Source organism: Phoca vitulina, unplaced genomic scaffold (genome assembly GCF_004348235.1).
Source record: "Phoca vitulina isolate PV1807 unplaced genomic scaffold, GSC_HSeal_1.0 scaffold33, whole genome shotgun sequence".
NCBI lineage: Eukaryota > Metazoa > Chordata > Mammalia > Carnivora > Phocidae > Phoca > Phoca vitulina.
The window spans coordinates 380,714-399,997 of NW_022589736.1; the positions used below are offsets into that span (position 1 = coordinate 380,714).

Below are 19,284 nucleotides of genomic sequence, written 5' to 3' on the forward strand. Positions count from 1 at the left end.
ACAAACCTTGGGTCTCCAGGTTCCTCCCAGTCCTCTGCCAGTGGGCTCAGAGGGGCAGGCTGGGGTGGGGGTGGACAGCTGGGCCCACAGAGCTTGTGGTCTCTCAAAGTGAGGAGTTGTCTTGCAGGGGAGCAGACCCATCCCAGGGAAGGTGATGCCTGAGTCAGGAGAAGGGTGCACAGAAAAAGGCAGCAACCAGGCAGACACCCAAATCTCTTTTATTGGGGGGGGGCACTGGGGGCGGGCCCAGGGCCCTCTCACTGCACCGCTTGTTCATTGGCGCTGCTTCCTGAGTCCTGTGGCTTCATCACATCGGGCAGCTCAGGTGGGCTGGAGAAGGGCTCGATGCGCAGGGCCTCGAAAGCTTCATCTGGTGGACAGGGGTGGGTGGGGAGAGCTGGAGGGAGCAGCCACCTCTATCTAGCTTCTGGTGTCCTCTGAGCAAATCCCCACCTCTGCACAGTCTCCTCCATGATCCTACTAGAATATGAGTCCCACCCCTACAGGCCCAACCTGGACTGCCCATTCCCCCCGCATCCATTTCCTCACCCTTTACACCTACTGGTGACACTGTGCACAAACCCTTGCCCATTTGTTTCCCCTCACCCAGAATCTCCATCTCCTTGTTCCATTCACACCTCCTCTCTACTAAACACAGATTTTTTAAGTTCAACCAGACTGTCCTTCCCCTGCTTAAAACCTTCCAATAGCTTCCCATCACACTGAATAAGATCCCAAGTCCACTGCCCTTTGTCCACCTGTCTCCTGTGTTCCCCACATCAAGCTCTTTCCTGCCTCAGAGCCTTTGTATTTGCTAGTCCCTAGCCTGCCACTCTGAATGGCTGGTTGTCTGGGGGCATTCAAGTGGTCAACCCAAACATCACTCCTCAGAGAAGCCTTCCCCAGCCATCCTACATAGACAGTCACTGCATCCCAATACCTGTGCTTTGCTACAGCAGAATTTACGTACCTCTAGCCAAAATGGCCATTTCTTTTGACCAGGCTGCTTCTCCCACTACAACAGCAGCTCCAGAAAGCCCTGTCTTGTTCCTGTCACCTCAGCACAAAGCAAACGAGCCCCACTTCCTCACTTTACTCCTGCACTTTCTTCCAACAGGGAGACTTCTCTCCACCTGGCTCAGGGTTCTCAACCAATTAGGCCCCCATAGGAAAGTTGGCCATGTCTGGCAACAGTTTCGGTTGTCATAACTTGGCAGAGTGGGTAGATGGCCATCTCTAATAGTGGCCAGAGATGCTAACCATCCTGTAGTGCACAAGACATCTCACACAGAATTACCTGACCCCAGATGTCCACAATGCTGAACTTAAAGACGCCTGGCTCAGCTTAACTAATTCAGCTTCAAAACGACAAATCTGCAGTGACAATTCTTGCCTTCATCATTTCTCCCGTTTTTGGTTAAGTCTGGACAATGCTATTTAACACTTGATTTGACTGAGTAGCCAGTTTGGGGGGTGGGTTAAGTTCTGTGTTGCTCTTCCAAAAACTCTATAAGGAAAACAACTACCCACACAGAAGTGCATTTTTGCAACAAAAGCAGCCCAAGGGAGGAACAAAGAACAGCCAGTCCAGTCCATACTGTGTCCTCCATCAAGACAGCAATCACCTGCCCCAGTGGTGATGCCACCTAGGGTCTACTCACCCCCACATTCAATGCCCTAACTGGGGTCATGGGGAAAAACAAATCCCCTCCCTGTGTTATTTTTTTCATCAACAAAATAGGCCTGCTGACATCTTCCAAGAGTCTCTGCAAGCCTACAGGAGACTGCCTTTAAGAGGAAGGACTACATCCTCCAGGAGAATGTAGCCAAGCCTTGGCTTAGGAAGCAGAATGGGAGATGTGCTTTCAGTCCTCACCTGCCCCCTCAGAAGGGTACCCCTGTACAGGGCCTAACCTGTGTAAAGTCTGCACCAGCTGTGCACCTACCTTAGTACTACTGAAAGGGTCAGAGGAGACCCACATGAAGGCCCTTAAGATTTCCATTTCCTGAGCACCCTCAGGCCAAGGCTTGGGGCCCGTGGGGGCTCACACCGCCTGTGAGGCTGGCCTAAGTGTCACACGCCTCTATGGAGATGGGAACTCCAGCCAGCAGGACGGGGGGGGGGGGGGGGGGCGGGGGGCAGGCAGCAGCGTGAAGCAGCCACCCAAGGACATGGCTGCTGAGGCCTGGCACAGTGATCCTCATGAAATTTAGAAGTGTGGCTAAGGCTGTACACTCCCTCCTCAACTTCACTACACTTTTTGTCACAAGAAGCCAGAAAAATCATTACTTATCAACCGAGTTTACTCCACACAACTTGAACACACTACAACCCCTGTTCAAGTTTCTAGAGACAATAAAATTCAAACCTCTCTTTCTCTTGGGGGAAGGAGAGCAGTGAACCACCCCCACCCTTGGGTTTCTAAGCACTGGGCAGGGGGCATGCGGTTCATGAGCGCACAGGGACTGGACATGAATTCTGGATCTGGCAGTCCCAGCAAGTGACCTAATTTCCCCAGGCTCAGTTACTCATCCTTAAAATGGGCACAACACACGTGTGGCATGCACAGAGATGCTGGGAGATTAAGTGATGCCCCACAAAGACTGCCTGGCATGGTGCCCAGCTCAAGCAAGGTCCCAGCAGTCTGCATGTGAACCGTAGCTCCCCACATGACTGCCAGCAAGCCTCAGTTTCCACGACTTCAAAGTGGGGATAGCCATACTTCCCTCTCGGGGTACCAAGTATTAAATGGAACAAGAAATAAAATGCAAAGCACAGGACCCAGTACTCACTAAGACCTTTAAACAGAAGCTGGTATAGTGATTAGGGATATTTCAATCCTTCATGAAATAGGCTTCAATTTCTACAAGCATCTCCTCTGCTTTTTTTTTCCTTTGTGGGGAAACAAATACACAAGATACTGCCTGCGCTTTGTGGACTAGGAAGCCACTGCCCTGGAGGCTGGGAGGAGGAACAGGAGGCTCCCCAGTGACCCCTTTCTTTGGCTGTTTCACCCGGCCTGGCCGCCCCGCTCACCTGCTCGAAAGGCCAGCCCTACAGTGGCTGGGGCCTGCGGCCGTGCTGTCTGACTGGTGAAGCCACACTCTCCCAGTGTCTTGCCGTCATCCAGAAGCTGGTCATCCTGAGGAGAGAGGCAGGCAGGGTGTTGGGAGAGGCCCCGGGAGGGGTGAGTCCCAGACTTCCCTGGTCAGCAACTACCCTGAAAGTCAGAAGAAGAAAGATAGATGGCCCCAAGTGGGGCCCAGGACCACCCCCAGAACGTATCAAACACAATTTCCAGGGCTACACAAGACTTTCCAAATCAGAACCTCTCAGAGTAGAGCTCTGGAATCTCGTTTTCCCCTCCCAAGGCTCCAGGTGATTCTAATTTCAAGAGTCAGTGACCCAGTCTGTCCACTGGTAGACCTGATTTGAATCCCAGCTCTGCCACCTTGGACAAAGCGGTTGATCTTTTTGATGGGCAGTTTATCTGTAAGATGGGAATTACTGGAATTCCCAACTTGTAGGGCAGCCAGGAGGTTTCAGTGAGTGAAGCAGACCCAGAAAGCACGGAATACAGTACATGGAAGGAGCACAGGCAGCAGGGAAGCCTCCCCGGACGCACGGCATAAAAGGCTTCCAGAGACTAACAGAGAGAGGCTCAGTTTGGAAGGAAAAAACAGTTTCCCGGTTTCCAGCGAGAATGAGACCAGTGCACTTAGGTGAAGGGCTCCATGCTGCTGGACACCTGAATTGGGCCAAGAGGACGGACTCCCCCATGAAAACACAAAGCCCCAAGCCATTTTCGCTACATAATTTCAGTTGGTTTGAAGGGGAAGGACGAACTTTCAGAGCATCGGCAGGAGCTTGGGGAGTAATGCGCTCGTTGGGTGGTGGCCTGCTGGGCCGCTACTCACCCCGACACCCTCCTCTTGTCGGTAGTAAGGAGTGGGGATGACAGGGTGCGCTTCTGACGGGCCCGCGGGGCACTAAGGGCAACGGGGTTCAAACCCCGGCTCTGCCGCTGACCTTGGGCTGAACGGTCACCTCGCCCAGCCTCAGTTTCCCCAGCCCGCCGCCGCGAGGATGAGACACGCCGCCGGCCCCCCAAGAAGCGCCCGGGGCCCCCCGCGCGCCCCCCGGGGCCGCCCCTCCACCGAGCACCGGCGCCGCCTCGCCTCCACGCGGGGGAGTTCCGGCCACTGTTTACACCAACGACGCGGCCGCCCCGCAGCGCCCGCCCCCGCCCCCGCCCGCCCGGGGCCGCACCTTGTACAGCCGCTGCTCGTCGGGCGGCCGCTTGAGGATGCCCTCGACGATGCGCTTCAGCTCGAACACAGTGCTCGACTCCTTGGCGTCCGTGAAGATGGTGGTCTTGTGGCGCCGGATCATGAGGAACACGTCCTGGGGGCGGCGGGCCGGCGTGAGCGCGGAGCCCAGAGCCCAGCTTCCCCCGCCCCCGCCGCTGACCGCCCCCACCCCCAGCCCCGCGCGGCCCGCTGCCCCCCGCGGCCCCCCGCCGGCCCCGGCCCGCCGCCCCTCCCCCCGCGCCCGCTCACCATCGCGGCGGCTGCCTGTCCCCCCTCGACGCGCCGGCGCGGCCGCGTTCCGCCCCGTTCCCGGCAGCCCGCGCGCCCCGCCCCAGCGTGCCTCGCGCCCGGCGGCCCCGCCCCCCCCGCCGCCGCCATTTTAAGTGATGCGCCTGCCACTCCATCCGACTGCGTGTCCGGCCGCCATCTCGGCGCCGTGGCGTGGTGGGCGTGGGGCAGGGGCCCGGCGCGGCAGGTGGCGGCGCCATCTTGGGAGTGGCAAAGCTGAGGCGCCCCTGTTGCAGTCAGGGGATGGTCTGGGTGCAGGCTCGGCCCTCTGAGGGGGGAACGTTGGGAGCTGATCTGGCGAGTGTAGAGTACCCCCACATCCCAGGGAGGGTCAGTGAAGGTCGGCTCATAATTGAGGGGCTCCCTGGCCTCCGTTTTGAGGGGGTGATAATTCTGGACCTTCCGGCTGCCCCCGTGGGTGGGCTGTCCTCATTTCCACGCCCAGCCTTGGCTGGGCTTTGTGGCCGGGAAGGACCCCAGGAAGCTGCCCTGGGTGTTAGTGAGTGTGCGGGGAGAACTCCCAGGGAAAACGCCGTAAGGCTCGGCATGCCTCAGCGGGTGAAGCCTCTGCCTGCAGCTCAGGCTGATCCCGGAGTTCCTGGGATGGAGCCCCACGTCGGGCTCCTTGCTCAGCAGGGAGTCTGCTTCTCCCTCTGCCTGCTGCTCCCCATGCTTGTGCTCTGACAAAATCTTTTAAAAAATGCCATAAGGCTCTGCCAAAGTTGGTGCTCACTCCCCAGGGTGAGGAGGAAGGAGGAGTCCCCCAGCCCAGGGGCTTGGGCAGCTGCCCCCCTCGCTGCCTGCCAGAGCCTCGGGCTCTGGAAGGGCCTGTAGACTTGGTTTCCCGGGCTGGCTGCCTTTCTATGGGGTTTCCCTACCAACAGTCTAGGCCTTACTTCTTGGGTGTGGGGACACTGTCCTGCCTTGCCCCAGGTTGCAGTTACATTGGAGGGAGGGAAAGAGGTTTTTTTCTCTTGCATAGCCAGTACTGGGAGGGAGAGAGCCTCAGCTGGGTCGCTGATGGCATGTGTCAGACATGCCGGGGCACCCAGTGAGCCGGTGGATGGCCCTGGATGCCAAACAGTGCTGCCGATGTTGGGGGTTGCAATTTGACAATTCTTCAGAGTGGGCACAATCTGAAGATGCTGCTGCCTTGGCCCTGAATCGAGCTGGTCACTAACGACTATTAACCTTAAGAAAATAAAACTGCCAAGTTATTTTACCAGCAAAACTGGGCTTATGTGGGGAAAGCAGAGAATTATAAGCCAGGACGAGCAAGCTACAGCAAAGCCATAGGCAAGTCCGTAGAACAAAGGAGAGAAACTCTCATATAGAGGAAAGGGGAAACTGGGAGGGCTATTATAAACAAAAAGTTCTTTGGAATAAAGTGAGTTCTAATAGCGGCTTTTCATTGGCTGGGCTGTTGCCTTCCTCCTGCTGGGGTAGTAAAGTAGCATGCACCTGCCAGGTGCGACTCTTCCCCTTGGGGCTGCAATTGAGGAGCGAGAGGGCTGAGAGCGCCCCCTGCTGGCCCCGCGCCTGCGTTCTAAACGAGGTTTCCTTTCACTAATTTTCACAGGGCGGGCTGCGTGCTCAGACCACCGGGGATTCAAATACTTGGTCCCGGCCCTGCCTGTGCAGCTTTGGGCGGTTAACCTCATGAAAGTCGTTTTATCTTCTTTAAGATGAGAGAACAGCTGTTTGTAAAGTTTGTAGATTTTCATCAAGAATTGGTACTCAGTAGGTGTTTCTAAAACCGTAACCGTAATTATTGTTATTTTTGACTTCTAGTCTCTGCCTCCTCCAGAGCTCCCTGAAGTCCTCTCCCCTCCTGTGAATCTTCTCTCCCTGAGCCTCGGCAGCCCTGGCTCCCCGCTAACTCTCCCGCCCCTGGCTGACCTCCACCGCTGCTTCGTCACCTGAGTCAGGAGGCGGTGGACGAGTCACTGGTGCGGAGAGTCCTTGGCTCAGGCCGAAGATTTCCATCTTAATCTCAGCATCTTTGTGTACAGAGATTTGGAGGCTTTAGATCCTGTACTGCTGAGGAAGGAGAGCGTGCGGCAGGGGAGGGGTGTGGCCCATGGGGGCCAAGGAGGTTCTCAGAGGCATCCAGCCAACTTTCCAGAATGAGGCAGGTAAAGATGGAGTCCAGGGGTGTAGGGAAAAGAGGGGCCTCCTCTTCCCGCACGATGTTCTGGCCCAGCTGCACCCTGGCCCATTGTCCTGAATGTGTGCACTATTGCCACATAGACACCTGCCTTATTAGGTCTGTCCTGGCCGGTGTCACAGCTCAGGATGCCTACCAGGAGTCATCCTGAGTGGGCCCATACTCCATCCCTCCGAGGATCATTCCTGTCTCCACCCACCCTCCAGCAGACCATCTGAGTTCCAACATCAGCTTATTGACTATGATCTTAGGCGAGGCACTGAGCCTCCACCTGTTTTCCCATCCATGCAGGGGATACACAATTGGACTCCATATGGCATTTGGGGGGCACTGATGAGCTAATGGACGCACCGCACAGTGCTGGGGTTTGGGTAATGACGGGAGTCTGCTTACAGCGGTCTCTGCTGTTAGAGGTCACCCAGACTAGGGAAGGTGGCGAGTAGGGTGGGGGGCCTGCCCAACAGGAGTCCTTCCCCTCAGGGTGTCTCTCTGAGCCCCACGGTACCATCCACTTGGTGGGCCAGTTGTAGGAGGTGACTGCAGGCCTTGGTGTAATTGTGAGTGCAGTGGGAATGGGGTCAAGAGGGAATGGAGGGGGAGTAGGGGCTGACCCCCCCACAGCCCCTGGCTCTGTGGTCTCACTGGGTGCAGGTCTGCCCTCCTGGGAGCCATGACAGACAGAGTGGGAGTCTCAGGATGGTGGGTGAACTGGCTGGCCGGCTGCTCTCAGTTCTCTGCACAGGAAGGCTGGCTGGGCCCTTTCTGCCCTTGGGCCTCAATGACCGGGCACTCGTGCCAGGGACCCTTCCCTGGCCTCCAAACTAAGCCTGCAGGGTCTCGGCCTGGTGGGCCTTCCCCTCCTTTTTTTTTTTTTTTTTAAAGCATCGATGACTAGATAGTAATTATCACGACTGATAGTTACTGGTGTACCTCTCATTTGTAGGGGTTTTACTACTTTCATCTCCGCAAGGGAAGGTTCACAACTCAGTGTGGAGTTTGAGTCAGCTGCCCAGCTTCGACCTGGTTCCACGTCTTACCAGCTGTGGGCCTTAGGGCACACCACTTAACCTCTCTGGGCCTGTTTCCCCACCGGTGAAAGTGAAAACGAGAACACCTCGTGTGTGTTCTGGGAGCAGCTGAGAGCGTGCTCGCACAGGGCACAGTAGCCGTGCTCAGTAGGCAGGAGCGTGAGGGCCTCAGCCCTCCCAGCAGCCACGACAGGGTGCGTGGCATCCATTCAGAGGACAGAAGGGGAAACCGAGGTCAAGTCAGTACTCTTGGGAGCGGCTAGGCCATCTGGTTGCAGCATCCCCAGCCAGAGCAGTTGGGCAGCTAGGAAATGCCCGCCTGCCTTAGAGAAGAGCCCAGCGTCCCCCATGCCTGGACTTCCCAGGACCAACCCCGCCAACCTGGTGCTCCCCTCCCCGCGGCACGGTCTCCCGACCTGTCACCTGGCAGGGCGTATAGCCGTGGCTGATGCAGGGCCACGTCACCGCCCCCCCCCCCGCGCCCCCACTGACCTTGCTGACAGACGGGACCACCAGCACGGGGGGGCGTGTCCCTGAGCCTGCTGGGCGAGGAGATGCAACTTGCCCAGTCTCACAAGGCTGGCACACCAGGAAGGCGCTGGGGGAAGGGGAGCCCAGAGCCCTGCACTGGCGGGAAGCGAGGGGAGAGAGTAAAGGGGATTGTAATCTCCCCTCCATCATTCCAGCTGCCTCCAGAATCAGACCACCTGGGCGGGAATCTCAGCCTACCATCTACCAGCTGCGTGGCTTTGAGTCTTAGCTTTCTCATCTGAGAAATGGGTGTCAGGTGAGGATCCCACGAGGTGGTGCAACAAAGCCCTCCGCGTGGCATCTGGTAAGGGCTTGATGAGGAGCAGCTGATTTCTTCTCATTTGCTGACCCTTCCCTTCCAGGCCCAGCTCCTGTCCCTCCAGTTCCAGACTCCCCTGTTTAACTCCCAGGTTATACTTCTGAAAACAGGGCTCTCTGAATGGGGACCCATTACTCAAATCACAGCAGGTCCAAGGCTGAGGCAGACTGGCTCCCAGGCAGACTGGCTTGTGCCCATCTCAGTGCCTCGGGAGGCGTCCTGGGGAAGGTCCCTTAGCTGGCCCCAGGCTGAGGGAGGGAGCGAGGATGGCATCAACCAGCAGGGGCCACCAGGGTCCCCTTGCTGATGTGCCCATGGCCATGCCACGTTCTGGGCACCCTGCTCCCCGATAACCATCCCCCAAGGACAGCGAAGTGCTTCCCCAGATGGATGGCCCTCAGCCAGGGGGAGAAAGCAGTCTGGAGCTCCGTCGTGGCCCGAGTCTGTGGGCCCACCCTGCCTGCCTGGCTCAGCCCGGCAGCGACCACTGGGGGTGCGGCTACCTTCTCTCCTGGGAGGGAAGGGTGGAGGCGAGCCTCAGGCCTGCCCCTGGGGCTGCACCTTTGATGATGTCCTCCCCCATGCCCCCTGCCCCCACTGTCCCTGTTAGCCTCAAAGATTAGGCTTTGGGGTTTCCAGGTTTTGTTCAGTTTCTTGTTCCTTCTGCAGTTCTAGACACTGAGCTGTATCTATTGGGATGGATGGTCTTCGGCCTGGGGATGAGCAGATGGCAGGGAGGGGACAGGAACCGGGTCCCAGGCACGCAAATGTGGGCAGGGAGCTGCAAGGGGCCTAAGCTAGTTTCCAGATGCAGGTGTGGGGCGGGTCCTGGGTCTGTGGGCCCCTTGCCACAGCTGGGACACAGCCCCAGACTTTCCCTAGTGAGGATGGCTGTAACCACAGAAACAAGCACAGCAGAAGCTCTGGCCAGGCCTGTCTGGGGGCTCCCGGCCCCTCCTGGGTTGAGGGCATGATGCCAGGTGCTCCAGGCTCCTGAGCCTTATTAGAGCCTAGGGCTCACCCACCCAGACCCTGGGGGCATCTCCACTGCAGTGGGGCAAGATCTAGATTCGTTTTCTTTTATTTATTTTTTTTAAAGATTTTATTTATTTGACAGAGACACAGCGAGAGAGGGAACACAAGCAGGGGGAGTGGGAGAGGGAGAAGCAGGCTTCCGGTGGAGCAGGGAGCCCGAAGCGGGGCTCGATCCCAGGACCCTGGGATCATGACCTGAGCTGAAGACAGACGCCTAACGACTGAGCCACCCAGGCGCCCTAGATTCGTTTTCTATTGCTCTGTAGTAAACGACCACCAACATAGCAGCCTACAACCACCCAAATTTATTAAATCACAACTCTGTGGGCCAGAAGTCTGGGTGGGCTCCACCGGGCTCAAGGGCTTGGCCTGTGGGGCGGCCTGGTGGGGCTCTCATCTGGAGGCCAGGGGGAGCTGGGTCCCAGGCTCATTCAGCTCCTTGCTGTTGTAGCAGTGAGGGGCTTCCCTGCTGGCTGTCAGCTGGGGGCTGCCCTCAGCTCCTGGAGGCCGCTCCATCTTCAAAGCCAGCAATGGAGAAGCATCTCCCTGGGGCTGAATCCCTCTCACACTTGGAAGCTCCCTGACTTCCTCCTGAGAAAGGGGGCCCACAGGCCAGACCGGGCACCAGCTGGCTTGCCTGTCTCTGGGGACCCAGGCCCAGCCCCCCGCTGAAGCTGAGAAGGGTAAATATGAGAAGGAGGGGAGGGGGGCGGGAGGGATTGTGAGACAGCTCCCCGCCCCCCGCTCCCCCAAATGGGAGACTCCTGGAGGAGGGTTGGCGGCTAGGGCTTGGTGAGCCCTATGGAGGAGGCAGGGATGGACAGATGGATGACACCTTAGCTTTATAAGTCCTGTGAGCCTCAAGTTGGAAGGGGCAAGGTGTGGGGAATGGGCAGGTCCTCAGAGGGACCCCAGCCTCTGGCTCCAGGTCAGTGTTCCTGCATTAGAGGCTAAGGTGAGCCTGAATCCAGGGGCTGTAAGCGGCCACATTGGTGTAGACCCCTGGACGGTTGGGCAGGGCACAGCCCTTGCCCCAGCTCACCACGCCCACCAGGACCCAGCGCCCGGATCTCACGCAGGTCAGGGGTCCCCCAGAGTCACCCTGCAGGAGAAAGGCAAGCTTAGGTCTCAGCCCTTTGAAGATTTGGGATGGCAGTGCCAGGACCCCAGTCCCTAAGGCAGTGCCTCTGGGTTAGGGGACAGGATGTACGGCCCCTGGGTTCCAAGGAGGGAGGGCGGGTGCTGGACACAGGACCTAGACTCCAGGGGTCCAGGCAGCTTCCCGCACCTGACAGGCGTCTTTGCGGCCCTGGACGTAGCCGGCACACAGGTTTCCGGGCAGCACTATGTGCTCCGCGCCCGGCACGTCGGTGCCCACGTGGTAGAGATGGTCACAGGTGCGCGCATCCAGCAGCGGCACCCTTACTCCCTGCAGAGGTCGCCAGTCTGGAAGTGGCACTGGGGGGGGGAAGGGGGGCTTCTGAGAGCTGGGAGAGGCAGGGGCTGAGAAGCCTGACCCGCCGGGCCAGGCAGGACTCGCTGGTCTGACTGGGAGGAAGAGGATTGGGTCCCCGGAGGTCGCGCTGAGCCCCGGACTGCGACAGCGCGGCGCTAGCCTTCCCGGTCAGAGGGAGGTGGAGAGGGATCCCGCGTCCCTCCCGGCCGGGCCCCTGGGCCCCGCCCCCCCGCCTCACCTCCCGGCCGCAGGCTGCCCCAGCCGGTGACCCAGCACGGTGTGCCGGGGGGCGGGCGCGCCCCGGGCTCGGGCAGGCAGACGGGCTGGATGCGGGCGCTCAGGGGCACCGGGCGGCGCAGCTGCAGCAGCGCCAGGTCGCCGCGGGCGCGGTCCTCGGAGTAGTCCGGGGGCAGCAGCACCCTGCGCACCGGCGCCGAGAGCGCGCGAGGCGAGGCGGGGCCCAGGTGCAGCGCCCCGAGGCGCACGCGGTACTCGGACGGCAGCGTCGGCCTGCGCGACAGGGGGCGACGCTGCTCACGGCTCCCGGGCCCGCCACACCTGCCCCCTGTCCCTGGGCCCCGCGCCCCCCGCCCTTCCGCTGACCTGGGGAAGCAGTGCGCTGCGGTCAGCACCCACTGGGGGGCGATGAGCGAGCCCCCGCACACGTGCGCCCCGCGGTGCTGGATGCTCGCCTGCCACGGCCACTGTCCGTCCCGGGCGTCCCGGCCCCCCACGATCCGACTCGACACCTGGGGCTGCCCGCAGGCTGCAGGGGACAAGGGGGGCGCGAGGGAGGGCGGAAGACTGGGGGCCTGGGATGTGGGTGGGGTCCGGGAGACACAGGGCCAACGTCAGGGACTCTGAGGCCTCCTTACCTGCAGACTCCAGCGTCCCTGTCCCAGCAGCTCCTGCAGGAGGAAGCAGGGAAGGCACTGGATTATGGCCTTGGTGTCAGATACCGGGTGAGGGGGAGGGATGTCAGAGATTAGGAAGGAGGGTGAAACATACTTGTCGCACTGACCTGGTGCCAGGCTTTTGTGCAATCAACACGTTGGCCTGGTTACCCACTTTAACCCTCCCCAGGGCAGTGTGAGGTGGGGACTCACACCTCGGACACACACGGGCACATCGGAGCTTGGAGGGCCCACGGTCAGTGACGGGGAGAAGCTGAACCGGTGAAGCCAAGGTTAGGGTGCCCCGGAGTGCTCTAGGGGAACCAGGCCAGAGAGGGGTATGATGGGGCATCTGGGAACCCCCCAGCCCCTGCCCCCCACTCACCCAGCAGCAGTAGGAGCAAGACCCAGAGGCAGGAAGGCCCCCTCATTGTGTCTTCAGGGCTGGGCCTGGTTAAGGGCAGCACAGCTCAGGGTGGGGACTCTGGTCAGAGCCTGCAAGGAGACGAGAGGAGGGTCCTAGCCCAGGCCCCAGAGGCCCTCTGTCTTCCCTCAGCCCCCGGTTGGTCCTGGACCTATCCCCGGGGGCCCAGGTTCTATGCGCTTCCCTCTGCCCACATCCCAGCGACTATGGCTGTCCCCCCAACCCCTGCGAGATTTGAGCACCCTGGGCGTCCACAGGAGCCCTGGAGCCTGGCCCCTGGCCACCACCTAGTTCCATTGCCTGCCAGCCGCCCCCTCCTGCCCTAGAGGCCCCTGCACCCTGCTCTCACCCGCGTGGCTTGTGCCCTCCCTGCTGACTGGGCAGGGGGAGGGCCTGGGGGCTTAAAGGGCCAGAGGGGGTGGGGGCCTCGCCACGGGGTGATTAAGGAGCCAGGGCGGGGCCTCAAACAAAGATGCTTTGAGCAGCACTTTTGAGGTGGCAGGAAAGGGACACCTGGGTTTGTCAAAGGACACCTGACTTGGGCCACGGTGCTGAGAGCTGGGGGTGGGAGCCTGCACTCAGGCAGCCAAGGGCGGGGGCGGAGGGCTGCGGTCAGGCCAGGAAGCTCTGGAGAATCCTTGGCAGCTCATCTCTGAACCTGATCCTAGCTCCTGGCTCCTGTTAGTGCTGGTCACGGAGCTTGTGAACACTACTGTTCTGTCCAGAAATCCCAGCACGGCCGCCCCCACGGAGCCGCACCCAGATCCCGCTCTGCACTAATTCAAAGTGGGGGATGGCTGGTTGAAAGCCGCCAGCACTCCTTGCTTGACCAGAAGCAGAAGCGGACTTGACCTTGGGGAACGGTCCTCTCTTGAATTCGGTGTGGCCAGGACAACGAGGCTGCTAGCCTCGGTGAAGCTGGTAGATGCTGGGAACAAGGGTCGGCAGAGGGGTGGGCCTGGACTGTGTCCACCACCCAGAAGGCTCTGGAGCTCCTTTCTGCCTGGTCAACTCTGCTCCGCCCCGGCCTCCTGGAGCGCCTTCCTGCCCGGCCATAACTCCGTCCCGGGCATGTCACTGTGTGCGGTGACATGTGATGGAGGAGGCCTGACTCACGGCTGCTCGCCTCCTCTCTGTGAGGTGGGGTCTGAGTGTCTATCTTGGCCCCGGCTGCCAGAACAGAATGCCAGACTGAGCCACTGAAACAAACATTTCTCACAGTTCTGGAGGCTGCCGGAACAAGGTGCTGGCACGGTGGGTCCCATTCTGAGACCTCTGTTCCTGGTACGGAGGCGGCTGCGGCCTCTTCCCTGCCTCCGGGGGGGGAGAGGTGTTGGGACGCAGAGAGAGCTCTCTGACGTCTCTTCTTATAGGGGCCTAGGGGATCAGAAACTCACTCTCAGGACCCATCCTAACCCTGGCCCCTTCCATAAACGGCCGATCTCTAAATATAGTCATGCTGGAGGGTGGGCTTCAAAACATGAATTTTGGAGGGGACACAGACATCCAGCCCATAATGGTCCTTGAGGGCCAGACAGTGCCCAGAGTAGAGCATGCACTGTGAGCGAGTGAATGGGGTGAGCAGGGCAGCAGGCTGGGGGTGAGGGCAAGGGCTACGGGAGAGGGAACTTGGCACCCACCTCTCATGGGGATGGAGGGAGGGCAGCCCCAGGACTGACCCCTGCGGCCCCTGCTCAAGCCCGAGGTGTCTGGTACCAGGCTGTGACCCGCTCTCCCTGCAGTCTCCAGGCCCTGCGGGCGGGCTCCTCTTCTGTAAGAGGCTGTTGTGAAGAAGAGCTGGGTCAGCCCAAGCCCCGCCAGGTAGCCTGGCTCACTCAAACATGATGAAAACGCAAGGAGAATAAAGAAGCTCCCTCCTGTCCTCCCAAGACTCCTGACCTTTTATGACCTGGGGTTCAGCTGCCCCCGGAGGCCTTGGTGGCAGTGGGGCCAGAGGTGTTCCCCCTGGGGCAGCTGGAGAGCCTCGTTGGAGAGTGACAGGGGACTCTGGGGACACATTGCCACCTCTGTGGGCAAACTCAAGGGCGGAGCTGGCCGGCTCTAATGTCCTCCCATAAATTATCTTTCTGACTCAACTAACCGGAGGGGGTCCTGTGGCTTGCCCCCCAAACCTGAATAGTGCGGACCGCTGGAGCAAGATTTAGGAGTTAGGGAGTGCTGCTGGGGTGTCTGGGTGTCCAGGGAGCCCCCCGGGGCCGCAGAACGCTCTGCAAGGCACAGACTCCAACATGCAAACGTGTTTATTAGCAAAGGAACCCAGGGGGACGGGGCTGGCTTAGCAGACGGCCCCACTCTCCCCCCCACTCTCCCGGGCTCTGCAGGGCTCAGGCCAGCTGCAGGAGGGAGGCAGGCCAGAGCAGAGGGAGGAGGAGCAGGGGCGGGCAGGGGGCTGGCCTGGGAACGCCGGGGCTGCGGGCCAACAGCATCCGGATCCAGTTGAAGTGCCTACTGACGTTGGTGTAAACACCCGGCCGGTTGGGCCTCCCGCAGCCTGATCCCCAGCTCACGATTCCAACCTGAATCCACAGCCCTTTCTTTTCACAGGCCAGGGGTCCACCTGAGTCACCCTGGGGAGCAGCACGGGTGAGCCAGGCCTGGGGCGGGGCCCGAGGGGCCAGTGGAGAGGCGGGGACAGCAGGGGGGGCTGTGGGGAGCTGGGCAGACTGGGTGCAAATCCCACCCCCCACCCCGGAAGTGAACAAGCCTTAGTTTCTGCATCTGCAAAGTGGGGCAATAGTGTCTACTCTCTGGGGTGGACACAAGGACCAAATGAAGTACAGGGATACAGGTGACTCTCAGGCCTGGGGCTGGGGTGGGGGGCTGCCAGGCCCCAGAAGCCCCTGGTTGGGCTGGGGAGGGACACTCACGAAGCAGGCGTCCTTGCCACCTTGGACATGGCCGGCACAAATCATGTCTCCCCAGATGTCAAGGCGGAAAGCAGGCTGTGTGTAGAGGTAGTTACAGATGGCAGTGTTTATGATGCCGACCTGCACTTCCTGGAGGATGTAGGGGGATGGCAGCACTGCAGTGGGGGGCAGAGAAAGATGGCCCCCTGAGCCTCTCCTCTGTCATCTGGTCAGGAGGAACAGGCCACGGGCTGGGGGAGAGGGTCCCTGGGGCCAGCACCCAGCACACTGTGGGTGATGGCAGGCTGCCAGAGCCCATTCCTGAGATCTGGCGTTCCCCACCCACCCCAGCAGGCAGAGGGCAGTCCTCCCGAGCCAGCCAGCAGCCCCGGCACACGCCCAGGGGGCGGGGCCCGCACAGCTGAGCCGCGGGAGGCTCAGTGGTCTGAGCAGCTGGGGCAGCCCGCGGCTTTCCTCTCCTCACCCAGCCGGGGCCTTCCAGAGCGGCAGGATGAGCTCTCAGGGCTCCGGGGCCCTCAGAGGACACAGTGCCACCACGACCCTCTTTCAGGTAAGGAAAGATTCGGGGGAGGACTGTCCTTCCCGTCCCTCCCTCCACCCCACCCCCCGGGGCCCCGCAGAGCACCAGGGAAGTGCCCGAGCCTGCTGTGAACCCAAATCCGTTCAATTCCTCAGGCCGAGCCACAGCTGAGCCAGGGGCCGGCCACAAGGCTAACACCCAGAGCCGCCGTGAGGGTAGAGCCTCCTGTCAGCCCCGCACCCTGCCACCCTCCCGCATGAACCGCTTCAAACCTCCGAGCCGCCCTAGCAGGTGGGAGCGATCATGACCCCCAGCTACCCACGAGGCGGCCGAGGCACAGCGCTGCGCGATGCCTTGCCCCAGGTCTCCGAGCCAGCACGTGGCCGAGCTAAGCTTTACACCTGCACGACGGTGGGGTCCAAACGTCACCTCCTACCTGCCAGAATGAGGGGGAGCTTGGGGCTGGACGGGACTACCTGTCGGCCCGGGGTCAGGGAGTCTGCTGACTGGGCCCCTTGGCTCACACCCATTCGGCCCTTTGGGCCAGAAGAGTTGTGTGGTAGGGACACTTTATCCAGCTCCTTCCAGGAAATGGAAAGGACCCCAACTCTAGAGGAAGGCAGGGCTAGTGTTGATTTAGTGTTGATTTCTCTACCCCCCCCCCCCCCCCCCCCCGCCAATTCCAGATGTGTGACCTTAAGGACACATTACCCTCTTGGCCAGTGAGCCCTAGCCTCTCCACTGACTCTTTCAGGGGCCTTCGGGCAATTTCCCCGCCTCTCTCACTTTCCTCATCTATAAAGCTGGTATAAAAATGTTCCCAGCCTCATTCAGAGGTGAGGTCCAGAAGGAAGAGAGACCTCACCCTGCTCATTCCTCAGTCTCGAGAGCCCAGAACAGAGCCAGGCACAGAGCACGCACGCCGGGAGCTTTCTCTGCTGTTGCTGCTGTGGGAAGGGGTGCTGCAGGAGTGGGCCGGGCCAGGGAGCAGTGTGGGGGGCAGTCCAGGCCCAGGGCACCTCTGGGGAGGCTGTGCCCAGCAGTTTCGGGGAATTCATGGCGAGAGATATGCAGGTGGCACTTCATGCTGGCCCAAGGACCCCCAGACAGCGGGGTGGGGAGCCAAGGATTACGGATGGCTTGAAATTGCCAGGACGGAGTAATGGGCTCAGTGCTCCAGGCAAGGAAGCAAGGCAGGTAGACGGAGAAGGTGTGGGAGAGCCAGGGTCAGGATGGCTGGGGGCTGGGTGAGCACCCGTGCTGAGGTGGAAAGAAGGCTTGGCCCAAGGCCTTCTGAGGCCCTCCCACAACCCCAGCACCGCTGCAGTCTGGGGGGTGCAGGCCCGGGCCCAGCTGGGCTCCCTCTCACTGCGGCTCCTGGCTCACAGTCTCTGGAACGGAGAGGGAAGCGGCTGTGAGGACAGAAGTCTGTCCGTTCCAGGGGGAGCAGGAGCGGACAGCAGGTGAGGAGACAGTGCTGAGCGGCCCCAGCTGCGCACAGACCCAGGTGCGGATGCAACAGATGGTGGAGCGTGAGGCCCCCCCGCCCCGCCCCCCTGCCCCCAGCCTCACCCTGATCTTCTTGGATGTCCCCCCAGCCGGTCACCCAGCAGTCGGTCCGGTTCTGGAACTCGGAAGAGGAGGTCAGAACACAGATGGGCTGGATGTACTTATTGTAGGTGACAGAGGAGGACAGCTTCAGCAGGGCGATGTCATAGGATGAAGCCCCCAGGTACATGGGGCTCAAAATGATCTCCTCCACACTGTACCGGTTGTAGTAGGCCTGCAGATTCCAGAGAGACGGCGAGGCAGACAGCTCCCCGAACTGGACCGACCACTCGAAGGGATCACTGTGCCTGGCAGGGACGATAGAGCAGGCAGGGGTCTTTAGAGGAGGCCCGGCCGGAACACACCTGATGTCTTGGGGACTGGGGGCAGCAGGGTGCCTCCCCCTGGGGCCTGATCTGGCCAGTCACTTAGCCAGCCTGTCACCTCCCACAGCTGTCCTAAAAAAACAATGAACAGATGCACAGGACCAGAGCAGGTGGAAAACTCCACCACCACCTTCGCCACAGGCCAGGCTCTGTGCCCAGCACTTCCCCACCTCCTTCCACCCCCTGGTACGCCTCCACCCGGACGTGGGACGAGGAAGGGGACGCCTGGTGCTGCCATCTGGGGAGAAAAGAAGACAGAAAAGAACACGACACGGGGCGCCTGGGTGGCTCAGTCGTTGAGCGTCTGCCTTCGGCTCGGGTCATGATCCCGGGGTCCTGGGATCGGCCCCGCATCGGGATCCCTGCTCAGCGGGAAGCCTGCTTCTCCCTCTCCCACTCCCCCCGCTTGTGTTCCCTCTCTCGCTGTGTCTCTCTCTGTCAGAAAATAAATCTAAAAAATCTTTAAAAAAAAAAAAGAAAAGAACACGACACAAAAGTGCGTGCGAAGGTTCTGAAGCACGTTCTAGAAGAAGGGGAACGAGGTTTTCCTCACGTGGCTGCAGCTGGGCCTGGGGCTCAGGAGAATCCGAACCCAGAGGGCGCACAAGACCCGGCCGGCCAATCAGTGGGCCGCCGGCCCCCAGACTCACTTTTCGAAGCAGTGCGCGGCCGTGAGCACCCAGCGGCGGTTCAGCAGGCTCGCCCCGCAGTGGTGGGAGCCCCATAAGCGCAGGCTGCCCTGCCACGGCCAGCGCCCCAGCTCTGAGTCCTTTCCGCCCACCACGCGCGTCGAAACGGTTCGTTGGCCACAGGGCCCTGGGACGGACAGACGGACACGCGGCTGAGCGGCAGGACCCCGCCCTCCTGCGCGAAGGGAAGGGGCTCCCCTTCCGGGACGGGGAAGGGCGCGCGTCGGGGGTCGCGCCGCAGGGGGACCAGGGGACCCCGGGACCCTCCCCACGTGGTCCGCGGGCGCCCGCCCCTCCCCCCAGGGGCCCGGCAGTTACACGTGAGCAACGACGAGTTCTCGAAACCTGGGCGGAGGAGAGGAGAAGATGAGGCGCCCTCTGCGCTGCGGCTCAGGGGCCCCGCGCGGGGAAGCGCGCGTCCTGGGCGCCTTACCTGCAAACAGCTGGTCCTGATCCTGAAACTCTGGGGGGGCGGGCGGGAGGGTGAGCTCCGCCCGGTCTGCGCGCGCCCCAGCCGTCCCCCCCCCCAGCAGCCCGACGCCGGCCCGCGGCCCCCGCCTGAGCTCACCCTGCCTCCCGAGCTGCGCTCGCACCAGCAGCTGCAGCAGCAGCAGCGCCCCGACGCGCGCGCCCATGGCCTCGTCTCCCGCCGCGTGGCGCCCCCTCTGCTTCCGCCCGCTCGGGGGCCCGGCCTGGGCGCCCCCTGGGGGAGAGGGAGAGCCCGCCACGCCGGCCCACACCTCCCCCCTCCCCCCCGCCTCGCCCCGGGCTGACCTCTCCGGGTGCGGGGGGAGGGGGGGG

General features: G+C 61.1%; 3 protein-coding genes across 3 annotated transcripts; all 3 read right to left on the reverse strand.

Annotated features, from left to right (window-relative positions):
* Positions 1-202: 202 nt before the first annotated feature.
* ELOB (elongin B) lies at positions 203-4,635 on the reverse strand. Its single transcript, XM_032425677.1, has 4 exons — positions 4,561-4,635; positions 4,271-4,405; positions 3,038-3,143; positions 203-370 (listed from the first exon to the last, which is right to left on the reverse strand). Exons 1-4 carry the CDS (start codon positions 4,561-4,563, stop codon positions 258-260), a joined length of 357 nt encoding a protein of 118 aa, XP_032281568.1. The 5' UTR covers positions 4,564-4,635; the 3' UTR covers positions 203-257.
* Positions 4,636-10,622: 5,987 nt separating this feature from the next.
* Positions 10,623-12,459, reverse strand: LOC116645371 (serine protease 33). Its single transcript, XM_032425502.1, has 6 exons — positions 12,414-12,459; positions 12,011-12,043; positions 11,739-11,901; positions 11,374-11,645; positions 10,968-11,137; positions 10,623-10,781 (listed from the first exon to the last, which is right to left on the reverse strand). Exons 1-6 carry the CDS (start codon positions 12,457-12,459, stop codon positions 10,623-10,625), a joined length of 843 nt encoding a protein of 280 aa, XP_032281393.1.
* Positions 12,460-14,699: 2,240 nt separating this feature from the next.
* Positions 14,700-19,131, reverse strand: LOC116645621 (testisin-like). Its single transcript, XM_032425972.1, has 7 exons — positions 19,052-19,131; positions 18,917-18,946; positions 18,802-18,828; positions 18,445-18,610; positions 17,433-17,716; positions 15,341-15,495; positions 14,700-15,040 (listed from the first exon to the last, which is right to left on the reverse strand). Exons 1-7 carry the CDS (start codon positions 19,116-19,118, stop codon positions 14,798-14,800), a joined length of 972 nt encoding a protein of 323 aa, XP_032281863.1. The 5' UTR covers positions 19,119-19,131; the 3' UTR covers positions 14,700-14,797.
* Positions 19,132-19,284: the final 153 nt, after the last annotated feature.